At 30.6% G+C, this 14,826-nt stretch overlaps 1 protein-coding gene across 1 annotated transcript; it reads right to left on the reverse strand.

The window, feature by feature from the left end:
• Nucleotides 1–840: 840 nt before the first annotated feature.
• LOC120067828 (transcription factor MYB20) lies at nucleotides 841–2,705 on the reverse strand. Its single transcript, XM_039019420.1, has 3 exons — nucleotides 2,424–2,705; nucleotides 2,186–2,315; nucleotides 841–1,604 (listed from the first exon to the last, which is right to left on the reverse strand). Exons 1-3 carry the CDS (start codon nucleotides 2,554–2,556, stop codon nucleotides 983–985), a joined length of 885 nt encoding a protein of 294 aa, XP_038875348.1. The 5' UTR covers nucleotides 2,557–2,705; the 3' UTR covers nucleotides 841–982.
• Between the last annotated feature and the right edge of the window lie 12,121 nt (nucleotides 2,706–14,826).

The raw sequence follows: 14,826 nt of genomic DNA on the forward strand, positions 1-14,826 counted from the left end.
ATTTTAGAAAAAAATTAATATGTACTTCTAAGTTTCTAAGGTCCTATTCTACAATTAAATCTTCGAGCTAATAATTATATCAATTATATCTAAACATTAATAAGTGAATCAATTTAGATTATTTGTTCATTATTTAACTAAACTTTACTTAAATAAAAATTTTCTTCTACCAAAGAAAAAAATATTACTTTAGTGTACTTTTTTTATCTGTCTAGTTATCTTGGCCAATGTTAGACCTCTGATCATATTTTCAACAATTTTGGTCTTAAAATAATAATCTATCCATCAATTTTTTGTATAGATGCTTCTCTTCCCTTTGAAGTATATGCCACTCACTACTTTGATAAAACTCAACTACGAATCTCAAGGTTATATTTTTTTCAGGCTCACAATTTTTTTGTTTGGCAATTGAAGATTCTATCAACGCTGCTAGTTAAGTTAGGGTATAACTGTGAAATCAAAACAAATTACTGATGAACTCATTCAAGTCAAATAAATCATACTGAATGAAGAAGTTTTTCGTGTCTAAGATCAAAAAAAAGAAAAATTTTGTCATATATTGTTTTATAAAATATGAATCCAACGACAACTATAAAATCTAAAATTTATCCAAATGTGAGGGGTTAAAATAAAACTTTTTAAAAACACTAAAAGAAGAAAGAGGAGAAGAGTTAAAACATCAATCAAAATTATATCTTTTTTGTTTTTCATTTTATAAGTTCGATAATTATATAGATTAAAATCGATTCATCTAAAAAGTAATTTATACATTAAAGTAAAAAAAAAAAATGAAAACTTAATTGAGAGGGCAAAATATATACAATACAACAAAAGTTGGGGTTATCCCCAAAATGTGTTGCAACTTTATTGAATCTATATTAAGGGGAAAAAAACAACCAAAGTCTCTCATAGAAAATATTACATATTATGGTATATATAATATTTGATCATATAATATAAACTTTGACATGATGTGGATTACTCATAACAACCCATAAACCCAAGATTGAGAATTATCCAATTCAAAATCAACACAAGGATCATTCCCATTATTGCCACTGCCTCCCTCATAATCATTAACCACAAAATCCCAACTACTACCAAAATCATCTTCCAAAAGCCCTTCCACTATGCCATTTTCACAAATATTTGGCCATTCAAACTCAGGGAACTCATTGACCAAATCTTGAAGCAAATTGGCAGCTGATTCTGAGTTTGAAGAAATTGAAGAATAGGAATAGGAAGAAGAGTTAGACGAATAAGAAGTTGAGGTTGTTGAAGAAGAAGAAGCACAAGGGACTAGAATTTCATGTGGCTCAATTAGAGGGACTTCTTCTGTGCAAAACCCATCCATAATCAAATCTATTATGTCGGTCCCGTCCCCCGCCGCCTCTTTCTCAGGCTCTTCCGATGGCGATGGCCGTCGCGGTGATTGCTTTTGATTCTTTTGGAGCAAATGGGTGTCGTCAGAAGATGGAGAAATGGGCTTGTGAGTTTGAGGGTCAATCCCCATTTTTTTTAGCTTCTTCTTTATGTGAGTGTTCCAATGATTTTTTATCTCGTTGTCTGTTCTTCCTGAAAGATGCGAGGCAATTTTTGACCATCTGTTAAAGTAAAAAGAATGAAGATTAGTTTCATAACATTAATTCTTTTCTTAAAGTACGGATGAAAATTTTAACCTTAATTAAAACTTTAATATTGTATTCATGATTAAAAAAAATACTATTAAACAAAAAATTCTTACTGTCTACCACTAAATCTTTTTGTTTAAGTGTTTAATTATTTAAAGAAGAAAAAGTCTCTCTTCTTTTTAGTTTGTCAAAATATAGTAATGGGTGGAAAAAAAAAATCCACTCTTTTTGAGTAGTTAGAAAGTTCCACTCTTTTTTCTTTTCCTCTTTTAGAAAATGTGAAAAATAAAAAGTCAAAATTGCCCCTTCTTTTGAGAAGAAAGACTACATTATATTCTTCCATGATTATGATTATAATTTATACCACATGGCTGAAACCTCCAATTGTCCCCCAAAAAAAAGAAAGAAAAATGAAGAGAATGAGAAGAATTTTTCAGAATCTTTTTCTATTTTGAAAAAAAATAACTCATTGATTAATTTAAACTAAAAAGAAAATTGAAGTAATTTTTTCAAAAGGGAAAAGAAAAGAAAAAAAGAAGGTAATTAAAAGAGACCTGTTGCCTAGTTGAGAATGAAGATCAATGACCATTTTCTCTTCATCTTCAGACAAAAGGCCTCTCTTTAGATCTGGCCTTAGATAATTTGTCCATCTTAACCTACAACTCTTTCCACATCTCAACAATCCTGTAAAATCCAATAACATAGTTCGAGTAATTAGACATTAATCAATATCTTTTAAATCGACCCTCAAGTCAAAGGAAAGGGAAGAGGAAGAAATGAACGAGAGGAGACCTGCAAGTTTAGGGACAGCCCTCCAACAGCATTGGCCATTGGTGAGGATGAAATTGATGAGCTTCTTGTCCTCTTCAGCTGTCCATGGCCCTTTCTTCAACCCAACTTTATCACAACATGGTTGCCTTCCCATAATTTCCAAATTCCCAAACTCTTTTTTTCTCTATAAAATCTCTTAGATAGAGAGAATAAAGAAATGAAAAGAAAAGAAAGAGAGTAGAATTACAAAACTCTCAATGGAACCAACATTTGTATATATAGAGAGAGCTTCATGGAATATGGAGGGAAAACCACTGAGTTGAGATAGGGAGACTTTGCCTTTATTTTGGTTGTGCTAAAATGTAGCCAGGTGGCAATTTTCTATTTTAGTTTTTTTTTTATTTAAAAAATATTATTATTATTATTATTATTATTATTTTAATTTTTTGAATTTTTATTTTGGAGAAATTGGGATGTATGAAAACTTAAAAATATGAACATTTAACGCGTACCAACTTGTGTGATGTCATTTTCAGAGATTTCGCCCCCCATTTATTTCCCCTTTCTCTTTTGCTTTTACTTCAAGCAATTTCTACTCTACTTTCCCATCATCCTTTCACATTCTATACTAAAACACAATACTCAATCTTGAGAAGTTGTTGGGTGAGACCATCAAGATGTAATGTGACTAATAGTTTTTATGATTGGATGTATAGAGAGATCATTTGGATCAAAATTACGGTTGTTTTCAAATAAAGAAAAATGAATCAACTTATTTACAAATATAGCAAACTGTTACTGTCTATCAGTGATAGACCGTAATAGACTGCAAAATATATCTATCGCAGTCTGTCCATGTCTATCGCGGTCTATTATTAATAGATAATGACATTTTGTTATATTTTTAAATATTTTTAACGTTTTACCATTTAAGATAATTACCCTTAAAATTATATACCAAGTAGTTATTGAGGCTATGCAAATGCTTGAACCTACGTTTAGTGATTTTTTTTTCTATGTTTAAAAAGAGTTAATTTCTTACTTTCATTTATTGAACAAAGAAAAATAATAATTGTCAATAATTTATGAAATATATAGTATATCATTTATTTTATCATGGATTAATGCTATGAAAAACATAACACGTGTGGAGTGGGAAGAGATTTAAATATATTTGATCTTCTACTAAGATATATGTCTCGACTAATTTAAATTGTGCTAAGAGTTGACACAATATATAATATATTATGCTCATAGTTAAATATGTTTTAACCAATCAATCACTTATGGAAAAAAAAATCAATTTATGTATTAGGTGTAGTATTTACTCTTTGTAAACATATGTATATTATAGCATAGTATATGTTACTCACATTTTTTGAAGAGATTATATTATTCACATTAATGAGAAAAAGATTGTTTTGTTAATGAGCTAACATTTTATTGATTCTATTAATGCTTTGTTATTATATTGAGATTCAGTTCAATGCTTCCATCTTGTCAACTGCAAATGTAAGTTAGCCACTCACATATTGTCTTCTCATGCTCGTAGCTCTAGGCTCTCAACAATTTGACTTGAAGACCATCCACCATGAGTGGATTCTAATTTTATTTCTCAATTTTTTTCTAATTATATATATATATATATATTGCACTTTTAGTTAACTATTTTTATGTACTTTAGTTATGCTAGATCTATTACTCTTATGTACTTTAGTGTTCATAGAGATATGAATGATTTGATATCGCCTTGAAACACTTTCAATTAATCACGATCAAATTGGAGATAATCGAACTTATAAATTGAGTAATCGAATCATGTAAATTGAAGTCAAAGCCAAAAAATCTGAGGTGACAACGTTGAGACATTGTATATATAGCGTCTGTAAACGCTATAGGATTTGATCAAATATACGTGTGGGGCCAATTTTATTTGCTTTGAAAATTTGAGCAACAACATGATGCTATCAGGCATTTTCTGTAAAGCATCTGATTTTTAGGTCATAACTTTTGGTGTATGTGGTCATTTTGGGTGGATGACCACTTCTTTTCTTCATTTTTTTCGCCCTCTATCCATCTACAGTATTAGATCTTATGGATTTCAAGTGAAATTTCAGCTATAGTATGATGTTTGATTAGACTACAATTTTCTTATTCAAAGATCGGCTTGAGTCCAATTGTAAAACCATGAGACTTTGGAATTCTTAATAGTAAATTTTAGTATTTAACCAAGTAATCTTTGGTCTTGTTGTTATTCTTTTTATGGGCTTTCATTGATTGAATTCACATCTCAATTGTATTTATTTTATGTATGGTCGGTATGCATGATTTCAAGGTTCGTGATAGTAGAATAAGAGTTGGCTCATGTGTGTGTTTTCTATGGCTTTTACATGATTACATAACTTGAATGATAGACTCTAGGATAAACGAAACGAAATTGTTTAGGTGTAGCTATCTTGCTAATTTTGTCTTGTTCGAATAAGTTGTATTTATACTTAAGAGAATTAAACATATCCCGACTTGTTCGAATAAGTAGACTTTAAGTATTTGAATATTTGATTGATTGGATTTGGTAAAGCCAGGGATTGGAATTACTATGGGAAAAGACAACTTGAATTTATAATCTTGGTAGTTTTTATTTTATTTTATTTTATTTTTATTTTTATGTATCTTTATCTTTGATTTACTTTCCTTATTTAGTCCATCCAAACCCCTCCTATTTTATTATTCTTGCAAATCTAGCTTAGAGAAATTGATTTCGCTATTAAATACTACAAGTTATATAGTAGCCTAGATTGGTAAAATATAAATTTTATTTGATTGCAAGCATCAACAACCACAATTTGTATTTTAATTCAAAAAACATAGATAAAGCTCTTTTTTCTTTAGTTTTCAAATTCAAATTTAGATTAGGAAAATATATTTGATAGTAGGTAATAAAGCAAAGAAATTCATAGGCCAATATAGTGTAATTTTCAAATAAAAAACAAAGTATATCAAAGTGATCAAGAATCATATACGTCAATCTGAGCATAACTTAGTATTCAAAGCTATCAATTACCATTTCAAAGTTCGAGAGTGTGGTCTTCACGTACAATTATAAAATAAAATAAAATAAAAAAAATTCAAAACATGTCTAATGTGTATTTTTTTTTATATATATCAACCCGAACATAATTAATATCTAAAGCTACGAATTACCATTTCAAAGTTCGATAACATGGTCTTCATGTATAATGATCGATTAATTAATAATGAAAAAGGAAAAAAGAAAAAAGAAACAGAAACAACTTCAAATCGATGCCTAATGTGTATTTCTTTAATTACCAACTCTAAAGTCTAATCATATCACTTGATCTCTCGACTTATTTCAATAACATTATTTTTTTACTTTATGGACTAATAAACAATGAAACTACAAATTATATTTACATACGCATAAAATCTTGGAGCAAATGATAATAATTGATTTTTAAAAAATAGTGATTAATTAAAATATTTTAAAAAGTAGAAATCATTCATTTGCATAAGTGAAGATTAATTAAACTATAATCATAATTATCACTGTTTAACATAAATTATTATTAATTTTATTTTTTAGGGAATTAACATAGATATTTTGATTTTTTTTTTTTTTTTTTGAGGAACAAAAATATTTGTGATTGATTGACCGTAATAGGTTGTTAGATTCACAGGTATTATTATTATTATTTTCTCACTGAGATATGTTTAAATTGTTTGTTTTTTTCTTTGTATTTTACCACTAACTTTTATTTTAGAATCTCACAATTATCTTTCTTGGTTTTTATTGTTATAATAATTTATGTAGATGGAGTACATGTTAATTTGTGAGTTATGCTCACGTTGATGTTTATGTAATTATATTAAATATATGCAACAACTTTTGTTAGATGCTCTAACTTTTATTTATTTTTTAGTTTTATAAATTTGAAAATGAATCTATATATCTTTCATGGGTAAAGAAAAAGCTTACCAAATTCTCTTTGAATATTTAGAGAAAAATTAAATAAGTTATAATAATGAACTTATGAATGTAATATACCTTCCCTAGTCTTTTCATACTAGGAGAAAAGTACCACCCTAGTTTCTTTTAGAGATTCTATTGATTAAAAATATCTTTAAATATCATTATTCAATATAATATACAAAATTATCGATCCCAACTTACATCTGACTCTGGAAGATTAAAAAAACATAATAAAGGCTGAAATTGAAAAATAACGTAGAAACAACTGAACAGGTGAATCAAATCTAGATCTGTCCGCTGACTACCTAGATCTACCTCCATCGATGGCGCGACAGAGGCAAAGATCGAATCGAAGCAATGCTAAAAAATATAAACCCTTGGACTCAAGGCTCTGATACCATGTTAATTTTGTATATTATATTGAATAATTAGCTTAATCAGAATCCAATACTAAGGCGAATAAATAGACACCAATAGACCCTACAAAGAAAAGATATCGAAAAAGAAAAAATACATAAAAGAAAATTAGTATAAAGAAAAATACTAATTAAGAATAAACCTGAATTTACTTTAACAAGTAAGTTACAATTTATTATTATTATTATTATTATTATTTTTTACTTTGTTAGCCTCAAAGTCATACTTTTAGTTGAAGTTGCCTTGGATAAAAATTATGCATTCATCACTGATTATCATACAATTAACTTAAGGGAGATTTTCAAAAAATAGAAAAATAAGGGAAATTATTTTCACAAAATAGCAAAATTTGACATTCTTTAATAGAAGTTGATAGAGGCTAATAAAAGTCTATCAGTGTCTATAAGGGCGCATTTGACGCGTAGAATTGAGTTGGTAATTATCATAGGAGGGAGTAATTGGGAGAGTTAATATGAATAACGAGGTAAGAAATGTGAGTTAACATGAATAACAAGGTAATAAACCTATTTAATAATTGATGAACCAAACGATGAGTGAATTTTTTTACCCACCTAACTCAACCCAATTTGGGGGCCAAACGCCCCCAGTGTTTTTTGTTTTGTTATTTCTATAAATAGTTTGATATGTTTTTTTATTTATAAAAAAATTCCCTTAATTTAAATAGATTATTGTCTAAATAATTTAAATGGGCTATGATTGTTTTGAAAAGAATATAACAGACTTTGACATGAAAAGATGAAATTTATAAGAATGTAGATTATAAAAAGGATTGTTAGCAAAGATGAAAGAAAAATGTATTTTTTTTTTAAATTGTACTTTTTTTAGACATCTTTAAAAAAGAAGGAATTAATATAATAATCACCAATTCCAATGTTTCTGATTTCTTCCCCCATAAGAATAAGAAATTAAGGACACAAAACCAATAGGAAAATTCATTTTGACTTCCAGGCCAAAGCCCAACCCAATAAGAGCTTGTGTTGGATCCTTTCCATGATCCAATAATATACTAAATACTAAATAGTTTGGGTTTTTCCATAATTGGGCCAATCCATTGATTTTCGATATTTATAAATTTGTACACGAAATAATTATGGACTTTTATATAACGCATTACTTTCCAATATTGCAATCTTTATTATTTTAAAAAATAATACTGAAAATGAAATAAACTTTCCATTAAATATCTTCCATTCTTGCAATTAATATTATTGACAATAAAACGAATTGAAAACAAAAGACAAAAATAATAATAATAATAATAATAAATCCATGTATGCAAGATGGTTTTCAAAAAGGTTATTTGACACAGCATTTAACTTGTTACACAATATTTCAAAAGACATATAGTAAAGCATAGATACAAAAAAAAAAAAAAAAAAAATGGTAAGCAAAAGGTTTGTATGGTAATCCAATTCTGTGCAATACCACCTACATCTGGGATGCAGTGTGCCCAGGTAAGATAAGTTCACTAATATAAAATCAAGCGATTACAATATTGTACTAATATGTAACTAGACAGCAATTACAGAGACATACAAATATACTAACTTGGTGAATGATCATCTAGGTAACCTCTAAGTGCAAGACTCTCTTTCAAGAAAACTTACTTTCCCCTTAAGTGTGAGACTTTCTCTCAACAAAAATGTCTATCTTTCCAAATTTCAAATGAAGACCATTTCACTTGAAATACTTAGGCTCCCTAATTGTACGAATCCCTTCTCAAGTTACAATAGAATGATTCAATCTAATCAATAGTCCACCTCAAGATCGACGATAATGAAAGCTTCAAAATCACAAGAATTTATACTATGGAAGAACACTCCAAACAACCTCATAAAAGTGGCACAAAAAACTTCAAAGTTGTAACACGAAAACATCAGCAAGGTAGCCATATATAGACACAACATAAAACGATAACCATCTCAAATTCGGTCAGCCCAAAATAGAGAAGTGAAGAATCCTTAGAAAATAACAAACTAGTATTTTCCAGGTAAGGAAAATATACTCCATAAGATTAGCATTCTATAGAGACTTCCTGAAAGACAACCCGAGTGACAAATTGACAAATATCTCAAGGGATAACTTCTACAACAACCTTAAAAATAAATTGTCAACACCAAAACTCTAACAAACTTCCTTTTTGGTTATTATTTTTAAGGCAAGACAACATAAAAGAGAACCAACCATAAAGACACAGAAATGTAGAACCAATCAAATAGAAATTAGAACAATGACAAATGGCATATAGAGGATGTGAAGACAAAATCAACAACAACAACAAAGCCAATCAACAATATTTGAGCCAACCAATAACATCTTAGCCAACAAGGAAAACAAAACAGAGCAAACCAACCAAACAAAACACAATCCAGGGAGCTCTCCCCCTTTGTCTATCTTAAAAAGCAAAAAAATCTGGAAAAAAAAAATAAAATAAGAAAACAACACTTAATCAATTATAATATCATCAACATCACCACCTGTTTAGTTCTATTCTACCTGAAGTAGAATCAGCACCAACTCTACAGTTTAGTAAAGTGTCCACCTCATCAAGTTTTCGATCAGCAAAATTTACTCGTATGAGACCCAACCAAGAAAAAAGTTCACAATTGGTAAAGAGCGTGGGAGAGTCTCATCCCCACTTTTCAAAAGAATTAAGGCAAAGGACTCAAGGTAAGGCAGGCGCGAGAAGCAATAAGTAGAGAGAGAGAATAATCCTAAAAAGGTACATAAATCACATGAAAGATAAAAAAGGACACAAAAGGGAGCAAGACAAAAATTGTATTGGAATTGATTCCCTAAATCTCGTAGGATCCTATAGTTTGTAAACTTTGTATGAACAAACTCTTATGTGATTAATATTATATATTATATTTTATTCATTTTATCTACAAAATATGTGATATTTTATTTGCATTAACCACAAATACAATAAATTAGCATCCAAGGTTATCGTTGTAACTTAAATATATATGTGGAGACATACAAACGAATCATGTTTAACTGATAACCTAAATGGTTTGTAGTACAAGGATAAAGATGGTTACCTTATCCTAGTGACACTACGAGTATGACCTGCTTTGTAGGTGTTACAATTATTGTGAAGTGTTACAAATCATATGATCCTCATCATTCATGTATTAGACATGCGAGCAGGGATATTTTATACAAAAAAGTTTGTATAAGACCAGACCACGAAATGTTTAGTCTCATTATATAACACTGTTCATAATAGAGACTTTCATTCACCAGGATGACCATAGGTAATATGACCTTAATCATGAGTGAGTTGTGAACTCCTGCCTATGAGAGTAGTCCTTTGATTTGTATGGCTGAAGTGGTTAGATCGCTAACTCAATAAGCCTACCATTTTAGGAATTCGTCTGATTAGGGAGGGGGAACGCAGCTACACAAGATGAAATTCACTCCTTCCTCAAAGCAGGGGTAAGTAGATAAATTGCTCTCTAAGGACTGGTTTTAGGTCTTGAACAATGTGGCGCCACACCGTCTCCTGGTCCGAGAGAGGTTTTGTCATAGTAGGACTGATCTATTGTTCATTAAAGGGATCAATGGTACTTAAGGAGTTAGAGGTAATTATAGGGGAAAAACGGTAATTTGGCCTAACTGTACTTACGAGCAATTTGTGGACAGTCATCGTATTGTTGATTGATTATATCTAATGGACACAGAATATATCTGTAGTACAAAGAGTGTAGCTGTCGGTCTTTAGTAGAGTGTTCGACAGTTAACTGGTGAATAATATAATTAAAGAGTTTAATTAATTATTCATGTACTATTGGAGCTTCAAGCTATAGGTCCATAAGGTCCCTTGGTAACTCAAAAGGATTTAGTTGTGAATCAATTTTTGGGTTAATTTGAATTGTTCAAATTAATAAGAGGGAATTTAATTATATATGATATAATTAAATTGATTCAATCATATATGATATAAATAAACTGATTCGATCATATAATATATAATTAAATTGATTCAATTATATATGATATAATTGTTATAATGTATTTGATACATTATAGTTTATTTGGAGGAAATAAATATTTGAATGGGATTCAAATATATTTTCTATGAATGTGATTCATAGTTGTTAAATTTAAAATAAATATGATTTATATTAAATGCCATAAAATAGAGAAAAGAAACTATAGTTTATATTGTACATGATACAATATTAAAACTATAAGTTATGTGTTATATTTGATATAACATATAGTTAAATATAAATAAGATATGATAAGTTAGTTATCATATTTATTTATATTATTTTATTATTTTGAATAATAAATACCTATTTTCTCTCTAACCACCTTAGTGGATGGTTAATTGGTTTTTTATGGCAAATAGGAATAAAAAGAAAATTTGGTTTTTCTTCTTCTTCTTCCAGTCAACAAGACTAACATGAGAATCTACACGATAGAAAGATTTACTAGACGATTGAACATTGCAGAATCATCCTGTCTTCTTCAATCTTCTTCCTCCTCCAAACTCAAACAAACCCTCCAAACCAAAATAGATAGAGCCCACCACTCCTGGACTCTCACCCTGATAATACCAAAGGTTCACTGTGGTAATGTCTTCTTGGTTTTGGTTCGTGAAGTTCTTGAAGAAGAAGGTCTTCAAGTTTTTATTGTGTTTGATTTCGTGACTGTTCAAGAGATTTACAAGAAGAAAGGTTCTTCAAAGGTAATATCTCTTGAATCCTTTTCTTCTTTCAAGCATGCTGTAATTTATATTGAATGCATATCTTGCGTGTTTACTGTAAATTTAGTTTTTCAATAAAAATTGAATTTGGACAATTTGTTTCCACTCAAGAATCTCTTTAAAATGAGCTCCTCCAATTGGTATCAGAGCCAGATTGCAGTTCCGATTCCAAATTCCATTTCTATATTGAATACGTTTACAGTAGTAGTGGGTTTTAATTTCTGCATTGCATTTATACGATAAATCTTTGTGGATGGTTGTTTCTGGATGTTTACAGGATAGAAGTCTCTGTTTATGGCTTTCTGTTTATTTTTACAATGTTGTTTTGTAATGGTCCCTGCGATTTTGGGCATTAAACTTGCAATCGAGTCTATATTCATTTAGTTTTGAGTCGCTCGTGAGGCTTCAGAAGAAGGGTTGCAGTGCGTTTCGATGGAGAAGACGAAAAGGTGAAGGCCGCATCGTGTAGCTTAAGCTAAACGATCGTTTAGATTTTGTTATGCGACCGTGTAGAGTTTACTACAAGATCGTGTAGCATTTTCTAAACGATCACATAGCTAATGCTATGCGATCGTATAGAGTTTGCTACATAATCGTGTTGCGTTGGCTGCATGATCGCATAGGCGCTCGATGGGTAGACGATCGCACGGTATGTGATACTCAACGCAAAGCTTGCGTGCTAAACGATCGTGTAGACTATCATGCTCATCGCATAGTAATTAGCTACACGATCGCATAGTATACGATACTTGACACATGCTACATGATCGTGTAGACTATCATGTTCATCGCATAGTCATTAGTTACAAGGTCGCATGGTATGTGATACTCGATGCACGTTGCATGATCGCATAGACTTTCATGCTCATCGCATAGTCGCTACGCAATCGCATATTAAATGATCATTTATACTCGATGCCTCATTGCTCGACGATCAAGAGTTTGCTACATGGTCAAGTTGCAAGGGTTCTTGGTGGAGTGGTTCAAGGCGAGCGGTTCAAGACTCGGTTCACTTGTTCCGAACTGATGGACTCAAAATTTTGTAATAGTTTAGGCATTTATTTTCGGTTTTTAAGATTATCTATCCCGGTCAATCAATTTTAGTTAAATATACATGTGATGTATATTTATTTTATATGTCATAATGTATGTCATATAGTTTTAAAACCCACTTTAGGTTATGTATTTATTTTCATGCATCATTTTATATTATAAATGTTATAATATATTAGTAAGCATGCTCATGCATCATATAATATCAGAGTTATACTATATGTATGCATGCATTATAGCATATCCATGCATCATTTATATTATAAATATTATAATATAAGATTGAATGTTTGTATGGAATGTATGTTGTAGCATAGTTCATTACTTAGTTATATAAAAGTTATATATTAGTAATGAATGAACATTGCATGTTGCATGACACTACCTTGTTGCATGACACTACCTTAGGTTAATTTATAATTGTTATAAATAACTTATATATGTCTAGCTTGCAATGTTGATTGGTTTTAATTGTTTCATTTCTTATAAGTATTATAATAAATAAAATTAAAATTAATGATAAAGAGTTGCATACAAACCTTAGGCTTTAATCATTTTTTAAAAGTTTTTTAAAATTTGATTGAGATAGACCTAAAATCACGTTTTGAATGAGATTAGAAATCTAAATTTAATCTTTTAAATCGGTTTAATAGGATTAAATTGATTCCTAATAGAAGAATAAATATGTAAAAAATGTATCTATAAAGAACCTTTTGTCTAAGGCTGGTTCTGGCTAGGCTGGGGTACTTAAGTCGATGGAAACGTTGCACCCTTACCTGGGAATCTACCTGAAAAGGTGAATTAGATAGATTTGTTACATGCATGCAAGTTTGATGTAAGTCTGTTAAAGAGTTTAATAAGACTTGAATCAAAGTTGTTTAATCATCAAAAGCAAATATTTTTTTTAGCAAATTAAAAAAACACTTAAATAAAATCAGTAGCCAGATTTTCTAAGTTAATGAACCCTAGGTAGAACACTCAGTGGAAGAAAAATGGAGTATATGATACTTCACTTTAACCTTTACACGTTTCTCCCTAAAATTTCACACCGTGAGATCTACTCTCAGCCTCGAGGCACCATGGGTGTCCACCTACAGGTGGCGTTTGAGTAGGTCAATACCAAGGTGAATGGAGAGAGTGTTTATAGTAAGTGAGAGTGAGACATGTGACAATATATCCCCCAGTCTCTCTCATTAGGTTGGATAAAGTTTCATGCATCGCCTCGTGGCATCGTGGGTGTCCCCTTAAAGGTTGACAGTTTTGCATGACTCTTTATTTGATCTCCAAAAAAGTGATAGGGTTGCTTTAGTCTATTGTTCTAATCGAATTTTCCCTAAGGTTGGCTCATTAGAGTAGGACTCTAAAACCTAAAATGAGGGGGTTACAATTACATAGAATTGTTAAAGATGTTAACAAATTTTGGACTGAACAATGGTGACTATTAGATTCAGTTATAAGGAGTTGCTTCTGTCTTATGGTTGAGAATATCTCATTTTAGTGAAAGGGTACTTAATCACCCTACGTTGACTTTTATCTTACCTCACTGAAGCATCATTGCAAAATAGATGTCACTTAGGGTACACTAGACTATTTTGCTAAAACATGATTGGTTTTCAAAAAGTGATTTAATGCAAGTAGACTTAATTAAGTTTGTTCTGTTTTAGCAATTTAAATGGCTATTTCAATTCTAAGTTTACTTGCCGCCGACAAACTAACTGGCGAAAACCATGCTAGTTAGAAAAAAAACCATAATCACGATTTTAATTATCAATGATCTACGTTTCGTCTTGATGGAGGAGTGTCCTCCCATTCCACCTCCTACTGTAACTGAGAAGCATATGAGCGCTGGATAAGGGTGAATGAGAAAGCCCGAGCATAAATCTTGGCAAGCATTAACGAAGTCTTGGCCAAGAAGTATGAGTCTATGGTCACTACACGTGAGATCATGGAGTCCTTGAGGGTAATGTTCGGACAACCGTCCGCTCAGCTCAGGCACGATGCTATCAAGTACATCTTCAATTCACATATGCAAGAGGGTTCATATGTTTGGGAACACATTCTCAACATGATGATCTACTTCAACATGGCTAAGATGAACAGGTCAAGCATCGATAAGGCCAGTCAGGTTAGCATCATTATGGAATCTTTACCAGATAGCTTCCTTCACTTTCGTAACAATGCTGTTCTGAACAAGATTGACTACAACCTTATTACTCTGCTCAATGAGC

Source organism: Benincasa hispida, chromosome 12 (assembly GCF_009727055.1).
Source record: "Benincasa hispida cultivar B227 chromosome 12, ASM972705v1, whole genome shotgun sequence".
NCBI classification, from domain to species: Eukaryota; Viridiplantae; Streptophyta; class Magnoliopsida; order Cucurbitales; family Cucurbitaceae; genus Benincasa; species Benincasa hispida.